Source organism: Stylophora pistillata, chromosome 5, assembly GCF_964205215.1.
Source record: "Stylophora pistillata chromosome 5, jaStyPist1.2, whole genome shotgun sequence".
In the NCBI taxonomy this organism is placed as follows: Eukaryota; Metazoa; Cnidaria; class Anthozoa; order Scleractinia; family Pocilloporidae; genus Stylophora; species Stylophora pistillata.
The window spans coordinates 8,987,922-9,007,958 of record NC_142523.1 but is presented as its reverse complement, the minus strand read 5'-3'; the positions used below and the strand labels follow the sequence as shown (position 1 = coordinate 9,007,958).

The 20,037-nt window shown below is 38.3% G+C and overlaps 1 protein-coding gene and 1 pseudogene across 3 annotated transcripts in view; one reads left to right on the top strand and one right to left on the bottom strand.

Annotated features, from left to right (window-relative positions):
• The first annotated feature begins 2,281 nt into the window (after positions 1-2,281).
• LOC148730122 (uncharacterized) lies at positions 2,282-12,079 on the top strand (annotated as a pseudogene). The gene is made up of 10 exons (XR_016001956.1): positions 2,282-2,785; positions 2,992-3,094; positions 3,846-3,900; positions 5,716-5,855; positions 6,369-6,449; positions 7,166-7,227; positions 7,340-7,391; positions 7,997-8,088; positions 8,491-8,602; positions 11,828-12,079. The product of XR_016001956.1 is annotated as an uncharacterized LOC148730122 (transcript).
• LOC148730117 (uncharacterized) overlaps positions 11,905-20,037 on the bottom strand; it is a 63,259-nt gene continuing 55,126 nt past the window's right edge. For both annotated transcript variants that reach the window (XR_016001446.1, XM_088760590.1), the window contains one exon: positions 11,905-12,323. Coding sequence is in view for 1 of the 2 variants with exons in the window: in XM_088760590.1 (XP_088616716.1) it covers positions 12,254-12,323 (70 nt within the window). In the remaining variant the exon portion in view is untranslated. The remainder of the gene's footprint in view (positions 12,324-20,037) is intronic.

Here is a 20,037-nt window from a genome sequence, read left to right as displayed (position 1 = left end):
TGCCTCTATTTTTAAAACATTAAGCAATTATCAGATAATAGATCGCTTTCACTCACGTGATTGCCAACTATTCCAAATTATTGGAACAAAAGAGAAATTTATATCAGAAAGAGTTGAAATCCCAAAGCGGGGACTCGGTCCACCAAGTGGGATTTAGTGGTAGCACATTTCAGTTCTGCAGGTATCGTACGTGAGTATGTTTGGGTAGTGTTGATCTTGTACCCAGGTCCTTCCTTGTAACTGTAACATGAAAGGTGTTGGGAACGATACTATCTTAATACTCGTAACAGACCTTTCATGGCTGAGCAGTTGCAGTCACACGGTAGGATCTAAATAATTTATGGACACAGCCGGAGCAAGACAAAGACAGATCTAATAATGTTAAAAAATCGAGCCAGGGTGGTGGCTCCTGTAGTTGTGTATTAGTTGTAGTCTGCTAAACCAGAACAAAAGCACCTGTCCAATAATTTCAATTAACTTTCTTGCCTATTTAAGATGTCCTTTATATTACAAAGGCTTTGTAAATGATCACTCAAGCATGTTGTAGTGCGCGAAATATCTGGTTGAATCAAAATTAGAGAAGAATTTTTCCTTTTTCTAAATGGGCTAAGTTTACCTAAAGCTAGGTGAATAAAATGTATCATATCTTCAAAAAGGCTTATAAAGCTGGATTAAACAGACGCAGAAGAACACATGAGCAACAAAACTGGTTGGACAAATTGATCGATAATAAAAATAACGGACTTTGCACGCTGAACTGTACAAATAACAGAAAATAGTGGATTGGTTACAGTCTACTAAACCAGAACAAAAGCCCAATTGATTCAACTTCTATACCTTTAAAAATGCGCATTGTTCTTACACGGCTAACACAACTATAAATCGATAATAAACGCACTTATCAATAAAAATGGCGGGCTGTGCACAGAATAAATGATTGTTGATTAGTTGTTATCTGCAAAACTATAACATAAGCACGACCATAATCAAATACTTTACTTTTCATGCAAACGTTTTTGTCAAAAAATTTCTAAAAGTCAAACAAAAAAGGCCTGCTCAGTCTTCACCTCGACTTTGGTAAGAAAATACTGCGCGTTTGATCTTGTAGTGGTACAGTTATTCTATACAAAAGATGAACGGCTTCGTCTTTGCCTTGGTTCTTCTTGTTAGCGTTTCTTCGGCCGCCAGAGTGCCATTTCTGCATGCAACTGAAACATAACTAATCGGGTTCACTCCAGCTAGCAGCGGACTGGCAAATGAAGAAGTACAAGTAGTGTAGGAGACGTTGGTCGACCTAAATTTTAGTGTTCTCGGAGCCTTCGCTCGGTTTGTTGACGGCAAGCACGCGCTTTTTTCCTCCTGATCTCCATCTGTAGGTCGAAGCAAGCGTTTAGCCCTTGGCCTCGATTGAAATGCGTCTTGTATTTCATTTTGATTATTGATGTAATTTACTGTTTCTTATATATTCTGACTTTTATAATCTGTAGTAACCTCTTGAAGTAGTGCGAATAAAGAGTTTCAGTTCAGCTTTTAGCTTCTACTTTCTCAGTTGCTCGCTGAAACTTTAACAATCGCTCAAACAATCTAGCGTTCGTGTCGTTGGCGTAGCAGTTGACGTCTATGTTAAGCGTAGATTCTATAATTTCAACGAAATTGTGAGAAGTTTTTCCAAAAATATATACTCTATCTTTACCAGGGCACAACGATGAACATGTGAAACATTTTGAGCTCTCATTGACAAATTTCTTCAGTGTTTCTCCCGACATGATAGCTAGATCATCTGCCACATCCACATTTTCGCGTGAAACCTTACGTCATTCAGATTTTCTGGTATGTTATTGGTCTGTTCAATAGACCGCGAACAAACCGCAAGGACAATGAGAAAGGAATGTAGTTCGGATGTCAGCAACCGTTCTTTTGGGGGAGCGTTGCGTGACATCCAAAGAAACGGCTGCGAGGGAGACTATCTGGATTCCGAAGCATCTAAATTTCATTACCAGCTCAAAAGTTAGTATGCTGATCGGCGTGGCTCTCGTGTTTCGATCCGGCGAGGAATGTGAGTGCGAGTGAGGTCCGCGTAAAGGCAAAACATCACTTTCATTTCCATTCCTCATTCCCCATTTCCCATTATCGTTCCAGATTTTACCGGCGAGAATTTTTATTCGAGCTTGTCCGATCTTGCCCGATTGATTTCCGACATTCGAGTCGTAGTTGTCTGTTTATCAAAATCGCCCCTTGCAGTTCTCCAAGAACACTGCAAGAATCTTGAACTGTTATTAGAGGCTTTTGCATGCTGAAATCAGAGTAGAAAAATTCTTTGTTTGCAGAAAGTCGAAGGGAAATCCTATGATCCATCTCTGCAACCGAAAAAAATTTTGCTAAAACCGACTGTCACTCGTCTCGGACGCAGTAGTGAAAACTTGGATGTTGTTATGGACAGTGCCATGTGTCCTTTAATGATTAGTCGTGTTCACGCTGAAATTCATTTCAACGATGGAAGGTTCAGGATTAATTGTCAAGGACTGAACGGGCTGCTGGTAAACAAAACAAAGCGTAGTTCTGCTGTCCTTTGCGATGGTGATGTAGTTGTCTTCGGAGGTGCAGGAGCTAAAACGAAAGAAGGACAGAGTTTGTCAGCGTACGATTCGGAACTTGTTTATGTTTTTAGTGAGGTCTGCCAAAATGATTCTGAAGAAGTGGGCTCCTTTGGAGAAAGAACTAGCGATGGGAGTGTGCGAAGGCGAAGCAAACGGAAAAAGCCTGTATCACCAAGTGAACTACAGAGGTAGGGGTACTTTGAAAAGTGTTAGCAGGGCTACTGGACCCAAGGGAAGGAGTGCGGACTAGAAAGAGAGGTGAAAAATTTTAAAGGGGGGCTGTCTGCTTTTAGATCCTAGAAATATGCTAGAATAATGAAGTCTTATAAGAAGTCTTATGGAAATAAGGGGAGAAGAATTCATGTACTGTAGTAGAAGGGTAACCGTTTATAAGTTGCCCAGAGAGAGGCAATTTTATTGTGTTCGAGGACATGACACATTGTGCTCTCACAGTTCCTCTCCCCACCCAAGAGTGTGAATGGCTAACAGACAAAGCTGTAAGGGGAACTTGATGAACTGCTGAGGGGGGAGGGGAAAGGGACTGAATTGCAATGGAGCATCTTCTTAGAGAAAGTAGCTATACTGTGTTTTCTCTTTTATGTTGAGCATGACAGATGAAATAAAGTTCCAAACCTGAGGAGTATTCTTCCACCTGTTCAATTTTCAAGAATTTCAAGTAATTTTTCAGGAAATTTATTACTAAATCCAGGGAATTCTACATCAAATTGCACTTAAAAAAAACTGACGCCATATTGGGTGTAACGGACGGAGGTCTTCTAACATAGTCTTACACTCCATTGGTGCTCTGAACGTGATAGGGTTGGATAAGAATATTACTAGGAACCAAGCCAGTCTTTCTATCTATCAACTTTAATTACGTGCTTGATTCAGCTAAAAACTGAAAAGATAATTATAAAGAAAGGGATATTACTACAGTTAATAATATGAAACAGGTTAAGTGTTGTTCAGGACAGTAATGTGTTGTTCAGTTAAGTCTGGATACTATTTTTGTCATCTTTTGGCAATCAATGTTAACAGTAAGGGAAACAGCTGTTTTTGCTTTTTTTTGGAAGCACATGATACCTTTATGGTAGAGATATGTGGTTTGAGGAGCATTCTTCTCCTTTAAAAGAGATAAATTGTACATTTATTAATTAAAATTATTTATTCTTTAAGGTATATTAGCATCTAATTATACTGCACAGTGTTTTTGGCCACTTTCATAACCATTAATAGAATATTTTTTAGGGTTTGGAAGGTGATCAAAAGGTTGATCCACAGGAAGAAGTTAAAATGAACAAAGGTACATTTAACTCCAAGAGGTGAATCAAACAGAATTTCATGATGTATGATGCAACTCTCCTCAGAAGGCATTCTATGTAATGAAGGAATATGTGGAAAAAAAGCCATTAGGGTCATTTCTGGTAAAAAAAAAGGTAGATTAAGTATGTACTGGAGCTAAGTGACTCATCCAGTGGGAGATTATCCTGGTTTTCTTAGCATGAAGTAACTAGGAGTATCACTACTCCCCCCCCTGGATGGGATGTTAGTCCATTGCAAGGTTATTCCCCAGCATTTCATCACACTTCCCTGTTAATTCTTTAGTACTCAGTCATTCTCCCCTCAGTTCTGATAGAAAGCTATATTCTCCATTAAAATTGATACCTACTTTAGGTGTTTCTCAAATGGAACACAGGGAGAAATGGTTATGGCAAATAATGTTATATTTATTTTAAATTAGTAGTTGTTTAGCTAGGGAACATGTTAAATTCTCCCCTCAGTTCTGATAGAATGCTATCTTCTCCATCCAAATTGCCAAGTTTTCCTCTAGAAGAACACACAAGGAGAATTGTTTATGGCATTAACAGGGCTTGTGTTAAATTTTACTTTTAACTGGTAGATGACAGCAGATCAAAGAAGTGCCTGAAAGATTTAAATGAGGAGTTACTTTGCTGTATCTGTCGTGAACTCATGGTATTGGCACACACTTTGCCTTGCTCACGCACTTTCTGTTTTGGTTGTATCAGGGACTGGCTTTGGTAAGACATGTTACAGAATATTTTTGGTTTCATTTCAAAATTCATCTTAACTGTTGATCCCCAAGAGTGACTAACATCTATTTTCTCCATACCATATCATCCCTGTATCACACATAAATGTCAGGAGAATTAAGAAAATGGTCACCAACAAAAGATAAGCTCTTCATTGTTGAATAAACTCTCCTTATTATCCAACTACACCTAGACGAGTACAAATAACACCATAGATGAGTACAAATATCACGCAGTATTTGAACTCATCTATTGTAGTACCAGTTAAACGGGTTTTCTCGCATCGCGCAAGTGAAGAATTGGATTGTAGTCATGAGAAAAAAAAGTGGCGGACAATTTGAATCATATTTCCGACAACGAAGAGTCAGAATGGCTGGCAAATATAGGTCCAAGTTCATAAGATGAATGGAATGAAAAAAAACAGCTTGACGACCAGAAAATTTCTTCATTTAATGAAGAAAATAGAAACAGCGACACAACAAAGCGCCAATTCCATTCCGCTTTGCATACTTCTGTCACACACTCCCCGAAAATATATATCCACAAAATTCGCCCGCACTAAAATAACAGTCTGGCATGTTGGATAATAAATAACTTTTTAGACGTTTTGTTGTGTAGTATCGCTGAGTATTTTTTACTCGTTATTTGTATTTTGACTTGCCCTACGGGCTCGTCAAAATGTGGCACAACTTGTAAAAATACTCAGCAATACTACACAACAAAACATCTAATAAGATATATTTATCAGCACCTTAGGGAATGTATAAAGAACAGTAACTATGGAGAATATGCACTGATGTTAGGGTTAAGGTAAATCCATTTACAGTAGTCACGTCAAATTATTTTACAATATTACATTATTTTATCCTCGCTGCATGGTAAGAGTATAATTTTTTTATTGAGAAATATAAAAATAATCATTTGCTAAACAGAGGCATTTATAAAAAAATAATTGTGTACTTGTGTTCTGTGAGGAAAAGAACCAAGGCACAGTTTTTGTGTTCTCTTCAGTTGCAAAGGCATGATGTGTGAACTCACTTGGTGCCCAGTTCAGTGCTTAAATTGAGGTGCTAACCAATCACATTTTAGAATTTTGTTTAGGGACCATAAAGTGTTGAAGTTATATTTCCTGTTTCTTCTTAGTCATTCAAAATACTGTCCAAACTGTAGAGCAAAGGCTCAACTCAAGTATCCTGTACCAGTGAAGGTGAGGTAACAGTTAGAGAGGTGTAGACTAGACCCCTAAGTTAATTTTTGATGGAACACCAACTTCTCTCTCTTTTTGTTTTTTTGTCAGGTAATACATGACAATTTGGAAGGGGAACCTTGTAGTCTATCATAAGTCAATCAGGCCTTTTTTCTCTCAACAGTTTTGCTTGCCCAACTAGTGCAAGTCTAAGTGAATTGTACTTGTATCCTATTAGACATTCTCACGGTCAGCCTTAATGTTTTGACAAAGTGTGACATCCTGGAATAGGGGTGCAGTTTTTAAAATACTGTTTCTGATCTATATGCTCATCTGTCAAGACTTAACTCTGTTTCTGCATGGTCTTAGGGAATCTATGTGAGTTCAACATGCTGAGCTGCACTTAATTCTTATTCACATGTAAACAGATTTTTTTTCCATTTCTGTGACCTTTCCAGTACTTTGCTGACCAGAATCAAGAGTTTAGTTGTTATGACAGTGGGTAATTGTTGAGCTTTCTGTTTGACCCTCCAGGTGCTAGACAATACAATAAACAAAGTAGCAGAAGAAGTTCTTTCTCCAGAAGAACTGGGAGAGAGGCATCTAAAAATTCAGGTAAGTAGTACGTTATTTGAAACAAAAATCTTCAACTTTTGCTGTCCAGGTTAAGTTTTGTATTTGATCTTTGACAAATTCTGGTGAAATGAAACATGTCTTTCTTGTAGCATTTTTCTTCTCTTTCAAACAAAAGTAAAGCAAATACACTTACAATTATTCACCTTAGTGGAACAGAACAATGGTGGGTCCCTGGTGAAAATCTTTGGAGGATATTTAAGGATCAGTAAAGATCTTCATGAGGACCTTTAGGGTTCTCTTGTGTTTCTTCATGAATATCCCTGATAATTCTTTGAGGATCTTCACAATGCTTGTTTAAAGATCCTCAAGGATCTTGCATTTTCTTACCAAAATCTTCAAAGATCTGGCAATTTCTTGCCAAGATCTTCAAGGATCTTGCATTTTGTTGCCAAGATCTTCAAGGATCTTTCATTTTCTTGTCAAGATCTTTGAGGTTCTTCTATGGATCTTCAAAGATCTCCAAGAAGTCTTGTCAAGAATTTCAAAGATCCTTTAAAGATGTTGGCATGAAAATAAAAGATCCTTGAAGATCTTTACAAGAAAATAGAAGATTCTTAAAGATTTTGGCAAGAAAGTGAAAGATCCTTGGAGATATTGGCAAGAAAATAAAAGATCTTCAAAGATCTTGGCAAGAAAATCAAAGGAAAAAAATTAACCATTAGTACTTTTTAATCTTATTTTACTTTCCTTTATAGGAGATGAGCAAAGAAGCAAAAAAGAAAACTCCAAAGAAAGTTGTGCCTGCTTCATCAACAAGGTCAGGGCTGGTTCAGTTGTGTTTTTTTCGTAAAGGCAACTTTTTGTCTAAACGTAAGATAGATCATAAATTTCTTCATTTAAAATTTGCTTTGATTCTTTTTTCAATTCAGTGATAGTGAATCTGATCAAGAAAGTAGTGACAGTGAGAATTATTCAGAAGAGGTACTGTTGATTCAAGTTGTTTTTGTCATCTTGTATTTGGACTATTTGGTAATCTTACACAACTGTCAAAGTATATCCTTCGTATCTCCTCTCAGCCCCACTCTGTACAAGTCGTTAGACCGAGAGGGACTGTGACTGGATCTGGAGAAAGGGCCGAAATATCTCAGCAAGGGTATTTAGAGCTAAACGTTACTAGAATTGTTACGTAGGCTGCTTGCTGTTTAGAAGAGACAGAAAGTGTTTTTGTACACTAAGTTCTTTCTTTTGTCACACTGAAAAAATAACTTGCTGCATAGTTGTTGATTTAGGGTACTGTGCGTTTTCTGAAGTGAAAATATGACTAGTTACGCGTATTTTGCCAGGAAATTGTTTGATCGTGTGGTCTGATCATCCCGGGGGGAGAAGTCCAGATAAAGACTGTTGTAGTTGGTAATAGCTGACGTTTCCACGATCTGAGCGTAAGTCGCAGTGAGCGTTGAATGGCTTTGATGTTGACTTCCGCTACCAACAATAGTCATTTGCATGACCATCAGACTACACGATCATATTTTTATTTTGAAAATCAGAATATGGATGATTTAATTGTTTTCACTTCTTTGTTCAAGGAGTCTGACTACTTTGATTATTCTTACGGTGTCGAGCATGCGCGTAGTGGTCGAGCACAATGCAGAACTTGCGGCAGCCTCATTCCAAACAGGTAATTTGTTGTTCCTAAGAATACGTACCAGCCCCCCCTTCCCCTCCCTCACCCGCCTGGTCCATTGCACGAGGTTCTCAATGGTGGCTTTTATGGCTAATGGTTAAAATTTTCGCAAATTTACGGCTGTCACCAGAAATTGTTTTTACGGTTAACTTTTCTTTCCCCTAACGATTAAAACTTGTCAATTTGTACGCCAGACGGCTCACGTTTTAGGCCATTTAACGGCTATCAGTTTACCCTATTGAGATCCTTTCACGCCCGAAAGCCGAAAGCTAACAGTGGAAGGACATTTATTTAATGAAAACATCCTCTTACAGAGAATACTTATGGCTCACTGCTTGTACCGCGGTTTGGGTTGGACCTCGTGTAAATAACTGGCCCTATGTGTTTTAATCACAGGACTCTAAGGTGGGTTGTTTCGTTCACCGATCATGGATATCGTCAGTACAGGCAGAAACATTACCACCATTTGGAGTGTTATTTACCTCCTGATCATGTGACATTTGAGAGGGTAAGTTGATAAGTTTGGTGAGGCGCATCGGAAAAGTACTATATTCTTGATACACTCACGTGAGACATTCAATGTGAAAAGGTTATTTAGAATGAGTCAGTCAGTCTTGCAATATACACATCCTGACACAATCTCAACTTGTGTTCAGTGAAGCTAAGGGCTCTACGAAAAGAACCTTTGCTACGCCAGATACGAAAAACCACTAAAAAATCCACTTTTTAGATGTGCCCAAAAGATAGGTGGAAACATATTCCTCATTCAACACAGCAGCACAATGCCCCGAGGAAAGGGCAAACTAACCTCGTTACACCACTTTTCACCCAAAAAAATTCAAGGATTTAAATGATATTTTACAGGGAGGTCGAAAACGAAAATTACAACAAATACAAAATAATATGGTGGTCAAACGTGGGACTGACCGACCGAGATAGAATTAATTTTCCCGCGAAATGCTTAAATAATCCGTAACTTCCACGATGCCTCGAAAACTTCTTCAACGTGCCATCAGAATATAAGTTTCAGACTAATTCGTGCCCATGCCACTCAAACGTCAGATCCTACATTTCTCGGGCACCTCACTCCCAGAGTTCCGTGCGGCGCGCTTAAATCGATTTTTTTCATTTTTTTCACGCTCGAAACGTCAGCTTCGAGATCTGTTTTATGGTGGCCAGCTTCCATTATCAACTCAGGTGATAAATCCAAATTATACTTACGGCTATGTTAGCCCAACGGATAGTGCGCTGGACTGTTGTGCGGGAGGTCCAGGGTTCGAGTCCCGGCTGGTCCAACACTCGAGGTCTTAAGTTTGGTGGTTTTCATCTTTCGAGTGACAAGCGACTAAATACAGGAATGGCTCCCACCTGCAATTGGATGATGAAAATAGTAAAATTTAATAAGTTACATCTTAACGCCTTGCTTTTGAGTATTGTTTAACCGTGTGTCTCGAAGCGGAAGAATGAAATATCAATGCGAGTGAAAACACCGATGTGTCAAACAAGAAATGGTTACTTACATAGCGAAGGGAAGGCAGAGCCTTTCTCGTTCAGCGAGTTCATTCAGCGATATTCTGGCGATGACTAAGTCATCCGCTTACTAGTTTCGCTGACTAACTCATTTGGTCGGTTCAGGCTGAGTTCAGGAGGACGAACAGATTGGAGCCATTCCTGTGTCTCACCGCTGACAGGAATGGCTCGACTCATGCGTTTATTAATTTGTTTTTTGTTCTGGTAAAATAATTTACAAACTGAGATAAAATTGAAAGTATCTTTTATTAGGTTATTCTTAAGTTGAACATTACAATGCTTGTAAAGGAAGCCTCCTTAAATTATTACAGGGCCATGTAGTGTCTAAGTTTTAAATTAATGCTGCATCTGCATATCACGTTTCGAGAATAACGCAATGTTATAAGCATCCAGAAAGTTGAAGTCGTGCCTGTAAAAAACTGAGGTCACGCAAAACTAGAAAGGTACCGCGTAAGGTTGCAAATGTGACATGCAGTTGCTGCAAAAAAAGAGTATGCATTTATTGACTGAGTGGGAGGGCCGGACAGTAAAATACCAACCGAGCGCAGCGAGCTCCTTGCGTCACGACTGAGAGCCATTTATTTTCCAGTACGGCCCGACCTTACTCAATCAATAAGAATTTATTGTCACACTGTCTTTTTCTTTCTTTCTACTTTCGCATCACTCAGACCCTCACACGGGGATTTTCTTAAAATTGTTTCGATGAAAGCGCCCAGGTGGTCGTACTGGTCATATGATAGATCGACATTATTACAGAAAGTATATGGCCCTGTATGAATAAAAGAGGGCTTCAATTACATTCAGCGTGGAGTTTAAAATAGGAAGAGCGCTCTTTCAGGTTTTTCATCTCAGCGTATAAATTACTAAACGTTCAACATGGGAAGAGCACTCGTTCAGATTTTATCTTAGTGTATAAATAATTTAGCCAAAACGAAAAAAAAAAAAAACTCCTCCAGCCGAGCATACTGTAAATTGAAAATATCGGTCGCAGCGTCATGTAACACTGCGTGATTTTCGAAACATGTATTTTAATTTTGACACTACGTAGCCCTGTATTAATTTTAGAGGGCTTCATTTGCAAGCACTGTAATGTTCAACTTAAGAAGAACCTAATAAAAAACACTTTTAAATTTATCTCAGTTTATAAATTATTTAGCCAAAACAAACCAAAAAAAAATTAACAAACACATGAGTCGGAGCCATTCCTGTCAGCGGTGAAATACAGGAATGGCTCCAGTCTCTGATCTTCGTCCTCCTGAACTGAGCCTGAACCAACTAAATGAATTTGTTCCGCGAAATTGGTCAGAAGATGAGGTAGTCATCGCCGGCATATCGCGGAACGACCTCGCTGAACAATGAAGGCTCTGCCTTCTCTTCGTTAGGTGAGTAACCATTTCGTGTTTGACACATCAGTGTTTTCACTCGCATTGATATTTCACTGTTCCGCTTCGAGACACACGGTTAAACAATACTCACAAGCAAGGAGTTAAGATGTAACTTATTAAATTTTACTATTTTTAACATCCAACTACAGGTCGGAGTCATTGCTGTATTTAGTCGCTAGGTTTTGAGTGTTAAGCCGCCATGTTGGATTCGCTGCAGACTGGGAGAATTGGGACGAGAATGCGAGAATGTCGGAGTGGGTGGGGGGACGGGGAAAGAAAACCCTTCCCCTCCCCCTTTCCCAATTTTTCTCTCTCCCTCCCACTAGCGTAGTAAACTTTTTACCTCGTCCCAACTCTCCACTGTTTCTCTAATTCAAGACGGCGGCCTGAACAGCCGATGGGAATATCCACTCGCCCCGCCAAAATCCGCCTGCACTGCAGGCTATTAAAATAATTGAGAAGAATTTGCTACCTTTCAGTAACTTCAAGAAATGGTTAGATATTTTAGTCTTCTCGGATAGGGACGAATAAATGGAGGTCCCGTCTCCTGCAGGTTTGGGGTAGGAGATGTTAATTCCCCACACATGAGATTACAGTGTGATGGATGTCCTCCCCTGGGGTGGGATGGGTGAGATGTACAGGCCTCCATTTAAACCAGTTTCAAGCTGAATTGGGCTGGCCTGTCTAAATATCGTTAATACAAGTACAAATACAAATACAAATAATACAGTCAGCCACTAAGCTAAGGCTGTAGAATTGCCCTCAGCCACCTCAGTTTCGCCATCATTTTAACAACATTCTTTCTTGATCTACTGTAGCTTTCTATCGCCAGTGACCTTTCAAGAGCTGACAGAAGACTTGTGACGGAAAGACTCAGAGAAAGATGAATTTGACATAATGAAAAAGAGAATAATTTATTATTTTTGTATCGAAGTACGGTAAAACCTGCTCAATTGTAAATATGGTAGATAAAGGTAATTGTTTAGCGTTCAGAGAAGTCTTTGTTGAGAGGAAGTCATAAGGACAATGACGTTATTGAATGAAATAAATTTTTAACCACAAACTTCAAATTTTTGTAAGTTTATAAGCCTGTTAAAGAATTGGACTTTACTGCCAAGTCTCTCTCGAAGGACACTTCTGTAAGACACAAAAATGAGAAGATTCCCGCGCCGTCATGAAGACATCCATCTGTCACACCCCATGAGAACTTCGTCGTTAGGATAGCAAACGTCTCAGAACGCTCTTCACACTTTCCTGTGTATTGATTTTATGTTTTCTGATATTTGCGCTGAGCATAACCACTTCCACTGCATGCTGCAAAAAATTATGAGAGAAAATTGAGAAAGTATGTTTGAACCCTAGATTCTCCACAAGAGCTTTCTTTTTTTTTCCCTTCGATTTGAAGTTTTTGATACATGAAAAAATAGGCAGCGAATTTCTTCTAAAGGTAAAAGTTATAATATACGTTATGAAAATCTGGTAAGTAGTTGGTAAGACTTTAAACTATAAAAACTAATTCAGTGTCAACTTCTAGAACCTTGCTGCGTGAATTTATTCTGACCTCGTTCTCAAGTTTTAAGTCGTGAGGAGGGAATTAACACTTGTGAATCCCTCAGTTCATTTACATCTTGGTGTATAACTTATAACTTGTAGTTTCTTGTTTTATCATAGCACGTACGCTTATTAAGATGAAAGAATGCTACATTAACCGTAATAGATCTTCCCTGGAACACTTTTAAAGGGTAAACTTATCAATGTATTATATTGGCAAGCCGGAGGCGAGTAAATGTTTGGTGAAGAGAGAAATTTTCATCTTGGCGGTGAATTAAAAAGAGTTGAGTCTTGGGGAGGAATCCTCTATGAATAGGCGTTAATGATATTTACGAAAACCTTCGCATGGCGTTGTATTGGTATTGGCGTTGGTATTGTTCTTTTTTTTTTTTTTTTTTTCGAGGAATTATAAATAACCTAACTGAACCGCTTTAAAAAAATGGGAAATGATAGTTTCTTTTTGCCCTTTCAGGTAATAATAATAATAATAATAATAATAATAATAATAATAATAATAATAATAATAGGGTGGATGCACGCATTGTAAATCATATGTGCAAGAGAGTTGTGACGCTGGAAATGAGCTGCCCGTGGGTTAACAATCGGACAAGAAAGGATGAAGAGAAAACACGGAAGTACGGACCCCTTCGCTGGGAACTAAGGCAGCAGTTCCCAGGCTACGAGGTGAAGCAATATAACATCATTATGGATGCCCTCGGGGGGTGGTCACGGGAGCTGGATGTCATGATGCGCGAGCTGGTGGGAGGCAGAAGCACAGACGTACTGCGAAAGATGCAGAGGGCAGTGCTCTCGGGCACGCTGAATATTGCCCGGACTTTCAAGGTGGCAGTTTGACTTTCTGTTAGAAGGAGGACCGTAGACACAACGGAAAAGCTTTTTAGGATTAGTTAATGTACATTTATTTTTTTACTCTATGGCTCACAGGTTACGGTTTTCGCCCTGTGCTGCCTGATTAGAATGTAGCATTCAGTTGATTTCTCTGCGACATAACAATAATAATAAGAGGGAGAAAGGAGGACGAGGACTACGAGCCATTGAGCAAGAGTATTGAGCAAGAGTATTGATTCTTTTGAAGCTGTATTATAATCTAGTTTTATTGTATTTATAGTCTTTGAATAGTTACATTGTTCGACTAGTTAGTTCTATTTTTAATCTCTATGGCTTAGAATGCATTACTTACTAACTTTAGTTTTGAGGGCCACTGGTTTATCAGCGCAAGCTGTTATGTATATACCCTCTAAAGTCGATTATTATTATTATTATTATTATTATTATTATTATTGTTATTATTATTAGTATAGGCTGATCAAGATCACAACAGCAGTTAAACTCTATGAAAGTCCAGACCCCAAGATGAAATCTGTGCAACGGTTTGAAGAATGTGCTATAGTCAGGGATTCTCCTCTCATCACTGACGCGAAGAGGTTTGCAGAAGAACTGGATACAGCTCTGAACTTGAATGCTACTGAACCATCATGTAGCCCAACAGAAGAACCAGAGATAGCTACCCAAGATCTGCACATCAAGAAGCATATAAAGAAAGTGGTAAATGAGAAACTTGTCAAAAAAGTCGAAGATCAACAGTGGCAAGGAAGTCTTTAAAAGCAAGATGGCAAGATGATCAACTGAGCCATGAAACTGATTGTTTTGCATGGCTCAGTAAATGGCAATGTGCTCCTACCCACTGTATCGCAGGCATCATGGAACTGTACGAACAGCTCACACCAACATAGGTCTACATGGCCTAGAAGACTGGAAAAACGGACAAGAACGATGTCAAATGTAGAATGTGTGGCGAAGGTCCTGAGAGCATGACACATGTACTTGCTGGATGTCCATCATTAGCTCAGTCCAAGTACTTAGAAAGACACAATTTTGTTTTGAAAGTGTTCTTCTTTGAGATGCTCAAAGACCTAGAGCTCGCTGATAGTACTCCGCCATGGTTCTCAGATGTGAAGCCCAAACCTCTTTATAAATCACATGATGCTGAGGCATACTGGGATGTACCAGTATCGGCTGATCGTACATATGTACGATCTAATCGTGTGGATGCACGTTTCATCCACCACAAAAACAAGAAGGTACTTCTGGTGGAAATGAGCTGCCCTTGGATCAACAAAAGAGACAAAAAAGAAAAAGAAAAGACTAAGAAGTATGGAGCACTTAGACTTGAGCTGACAAAACAACACCCAGGATACAAGATCTCACAAGTAAACGTCATTATAGATGTACTTGGAGGATGGTCTAAAGCTCTGGAAACTGAAATGAAGGGCATCTTTGCTACAAGATACAAAGAAATATTGCTGAGAATGCAGAAAGATGTATGAAATAGCACTCTAAACATTGCAAGAACATTTAAACTGGTTACATCGTAAGAACTTTAAGGACATTATGATTTGGCTTTTATGAACAGTATTTTATGAACATTTTAAGTTAAGGATATTTTAAGAGCTGAACAGTACATCATGAACATTTGAAAAAAAAACATCTTAGTATTGGGCCAATCGACACTTTAATTGTTTTATATTGATCATTTATATTTAAGTAGCATGAGATACTATTATAGTTAACACTCCTGTCAGGCAGATAGGCTACGAATTTTCGCCCTATCTTGCTCAGCTCACTAGCATCCAAACGTGTATACTGCATAATAATAATAATAATAATAATAATAATAATAATAATAAAAACTTTATTTAAGTGTCAAATGTATTTAGCTGTACAAGCACAAGCTAATTGTGGACACTAGTCTAATCAGTGATTATTAATCAATTAACAATATAAATTCTAAAATCTAAAAATCTAACATAAATATCTAACATAAATATCACAGTAAAGCATAGGAATGAATGGTGAAGGAAAACAATGCAAGCAAAGAATTGCACCAAGGTACGAAATAGCATCCAGTTAGTCAAAATAGGTCTTTGTAAATGTGTAAATGTCGCGGAACATCTCAAGGCAATGTATTGACCTACACCCCAACCCTGTTGATTAATAACGCCAAAATTACGCGTATGTTAGGAAAGTGCTGTCTTTATCAGTCACTGGTGGTTTCTCATGTAATCTCATACAACAACAGTTAAGCAGCAAAATATTTTCACAAGAAGTAATGTAATTTTCAAGAAGTATTTTTCTTGTCTGTTCTAATTTTTTAAGTTTCAAGAAGTCAATATTGAGAAGTAAGACTTCCTGAGCTATTTTGTGGAGGAGAACTTGTTACATTAAATTTCAAAAGGCCATGTTCAAACGAATACCTTGCCATCAACGAAAACTGCACGAAGTACTAAATTGGTGTGGGAAAGATTTCCATATAACCTCATAACTATCAAAAACAGAGACGGTAGTCCCAAAGGTGATCTGTGGTTTGGCCTCTGCTTTTATTTTGTATAATGAAGTATGGGTTTATACGGAAGTCTGGCTCATCCTCGGTGTAAAAACCTGTGAAGCTCACGAGTGACGTAAAACAAAGACAAAAAACATTATAAACAATAGCGTACAGCAAAACAATACCTCATGAAACAAGGAAGACCTCATCAGGCTTTTACGCCAAGGATGACCCCGTAATTTCAAGCTGTTTGGCCTACTTATAACCCATCTTAAAGTTTCAAGTTTTGAAGTTCTGGAAAACTTTGTCAAGACGAAACTTTGCGGTTTTCATTCGTAAGAGTCTTAATCATCGCGAGACGACGAAATGATCGGCTTGCAAGTATAAATAAATTTTTAACGTACATCACGACGAAATGGATAAAGAAACACGCCAAGGATTTCAAAATTCTCGCGAATCAATTGATACGTATGATGCACGATCCTCGCAGTAGAGAGCGCTATTTATGCAATAGCGAAAATCAGATCTGAAAAAAATCAGGCCTGTACGGGATTGGAACCACTGACCTCTGCGATAGTAGTGTAGCGCTCTACTAATTGAGCTAACAAGCCAACTGGGAGCAGGCCGTTAAGTTGATTCGTAATAAACCCGTGATGATAAATCAGATACAATGAGCTTCTCAGATTTCACATGGTGAGTTGAAAGAAAAATTTTATGGGCATTAGCTCTCTTAACAAAGAAAAATAAACCTTTTTTTTTTTTTTTTACAGACTCTGTTAATAAAAAAGAAAAAGAACAACAAAAGTAACCATAGAATGCATGCCTAAACAACGATTTGTAAAAAGTGTTTTGTGTAATATACTAGTATGGTGTTTGAAGGTTGTTTTAGTAAATGTGAAAGTCTTTGCTAAATTTATCCTGCCAAACCCGTTTTCACTGAAATAATATATTTTGCATTTTATAATGTATTTAGTATTAATTTTAAGTTAGAACTACACGCCCTAAAACAACTTTCCCATTGTGGAATGGGGATGTAAAATTTATTAGATCTTTTCTAACATTCTTTAAGTAAAATAATAGCTGCAATTTTATCATTACTAAAAGGTTTGTGTTCCTTTAAAGTTATATCTGTACCACAATGAGCAAAATCTAGAAAAACTCTGATAAACAGCCCACAGTTTTAAACTCAACTAATTTCTTCATTTCTGTTCCATATTTCCTCAAAATTTCGGAGATATGTATCAAATGTTTCTCTCACTGAAAATGTTAAACTAGTACTAGTCACCAAACGTATGACACAGTCTACAAAAAGGCCAATCAACTGATGGACCGATTAGATCGAAAAGAGGGAGTGTAAGGACTACTCTTCTGGTTGCCATGGCAAACAGTTGTCACTAACAGAGATTAAAGGGGGACTATAGAGAATTGATTGCCAATTATGGGGGATCATCTGAATACAACAGATCCCCAGGGGGGGGGGGGATTAGGTAGTTTACATGGTGACACAACCAAAATTTACCGACCCACCTAGCCAAAGGATAAATAATGACCGGTTTCTCAATCAAACGAGCAACTTTGGATGCCGGTCAAGTGTCGTATCTCATTACTCGAATTTTGACATATTCTAAATATCCCTTGTTGATTGATTTACTTTGACTGAGTTGCTCCCCTCTGCCATAGTTAGTAGAGGGGACTACTAACTATGTCTCTGCATAATTTGGTAAGTTTGAAATTTTAATTTACTCATATGGCGTTTTGTTTCTCGTTTATGTTCGACTGATTAAGCAGAAAATCGATTTAAAATAATGATTTCCTTGAAAATAAAAACCCCTTATTTAAAATAAAGAAGAAACAAACAAACAAATAAACAAACAAATCACGAGAAAAAAAACCAGCACACAAAACAAAGAAGGAAACGAGAAGTAAAAAGGCCACTCACACAAGATGATTCCCGCAAGATGTTTAAGCTGCACAATAACCTGGACACGCCATAAAATCATAAACTAACCTGCGTTAAAGCACCTTTCTCTATTAACTTGATTTTATAAGCTTGTTCATAGTCCATAACGTACGATGTCTCTTCTTTCTTGATCGTCTGGTGGGCGATAAACACGAAGGAAATTACAACAGCGTAAATATAACACTGAAGGAAAGAATGATGCAGATTCGTTCGGGGAGGGGAGATCAGGAGGGGAAGGGGGAAAGGGGATATGGGGGGATTATGGGGGATCGGAGGGAAGTGGAGAAATATACGGGTTTTTATCACCAGATCCTCGATTTGGACTAAAAGACCTTTGAAAATTATTCCAATGTTCTTTGGGTATGACTCAAATCCATTTCCTCTTCGAGAAGTAGTAATTTCCAAGATGTTCCTGTAGATGAGTCAGGATAGCTCTAGGAAAGGGAGGGTTTGGTTAAAAATGGAGGATAACGGTACAAAATCAACTGTTTTTTTTCCTTTCGTTCATCTACCTTGTACCTCTGTGGGAGTCTCTTTCTTCGAGAAAAACTGTTTGAAAGAAATGCCATAGTATTGCATGGAATATCCTTCACATAAATAGCACACGCACATCAACAATTGTGGTTTTTTCAGCACGGTAAACTATTGCCTTTCTTCTCTTTCTCCAATTTTCGGCGAAGCAAAAGGAACAATTTTCGGAAACGAAAATTTAGCCAGTACTCGTAGATTTAATTGTTATGATATTATAGGAATTATATGAGTACTACAGTTCCTAAACGAGCCCCGGGACTCCCCTCTCCCTTTTTTATTTCAAAATTTCACCCCTTTCTTTATTTCAAAACTTTCCTCTTTTTTATTTTCAAATTTTCGCTCCTATAAGATAAACAAACAAAAAGTAAAGTTTCACAAAAAATCTCAGAGCAGGTTTCAGAGGAATGAAATCAGGGACGGGCCATTATTTATCGCCTGAGGGGGAGGAGGGGGTCAGAGAATCTTGACTGTCATAATTACATTTATCTGATCCCCGGTAATGCTTTGTAACATTCTTATGACTCCCCCCCCCCCCCATCATTGAAAAATAATTGGCTGGCAGTCATTTTTCTATAGTTCTCCCCTTTATACTCAGTTGGCGACGACTAGTTCCCTCTCTGTTCTCCATACAAACCTAATGATCGCCCATAGTCCTCCACCCCCCCCCACCCCCTTCAGTCTATAACTAATGACTCTGGTTCCTGAATAAGAGATCTAAAACAGCATGGTTTAACAACTTGCTAGGAGTTAAGAAAACTGGTATGGTCCATAAATGATATGAAAAATGCAGACAGCCGTATTTATTGTATTTCAGTCCTTTGAATTCTAAATGAAAGATTCTGACTCAGTGTTAAAAAGCTAAAACAGTTCCCTTGCCAAAGCAGGGCCGCCGTACAAGGAAAAATAGGAGAAAATTGAACATGGGGGTAAGAGTTCCATAGAACCCCATGCATTAATTATGCATAGAGTGTTGCAAAGAAACCTTTATATTTAGTCTTTATGAAATGGAAGGCATAATTAATGCTGGGGTTATATGGAACTCTTTCCGAACATGGGTTCAAAGTGTGAGAAGACACCAAAGTGCGATTGTTAAAGTAAATTAGATCACAATCCTTGTTCAGGGATCGGTCATTATTTATCAAAAGGGAGGGGGGTTCGGAGTATTTTGGTTGTGTCACATTAAAACAATTTCTCTCCCCTCCTCCCCACCTTAAGGCCTTTTTTTATTCTAACGATACCCCCACTAATTGGCGGTCAATTTCCAGTATTTTTTTTTAATTCTATATTGAAGTTTTTGATGCTCTATTATAAAGCTAAAGCAGTTCCTTTACCAATGCGCAGCTGCCGTACAAGGGAAAAGAGGAGAAAATTAAACCCTGGCTCAAAGTGCGAGAAGATGGCAAGGCGCGATTATTAGAGTAAATAATGTTAGATAACTAATGAGTGGTCCCTTAGAAACCGAAGTTTTAAAGGTTTGCTGATATCATTCGCTGAGGAATAACGTTTTCATGTGCTGGACATCGATATTTCTCCCGACAAAGCAGATGCATGAAAGGGTTCAGTTATGGGGTCTTTGTGGTGATTAGGTGTCGCTAGATTACGATTATTTTCAAATTGCCCTAATTAGTATTGAATTTCCT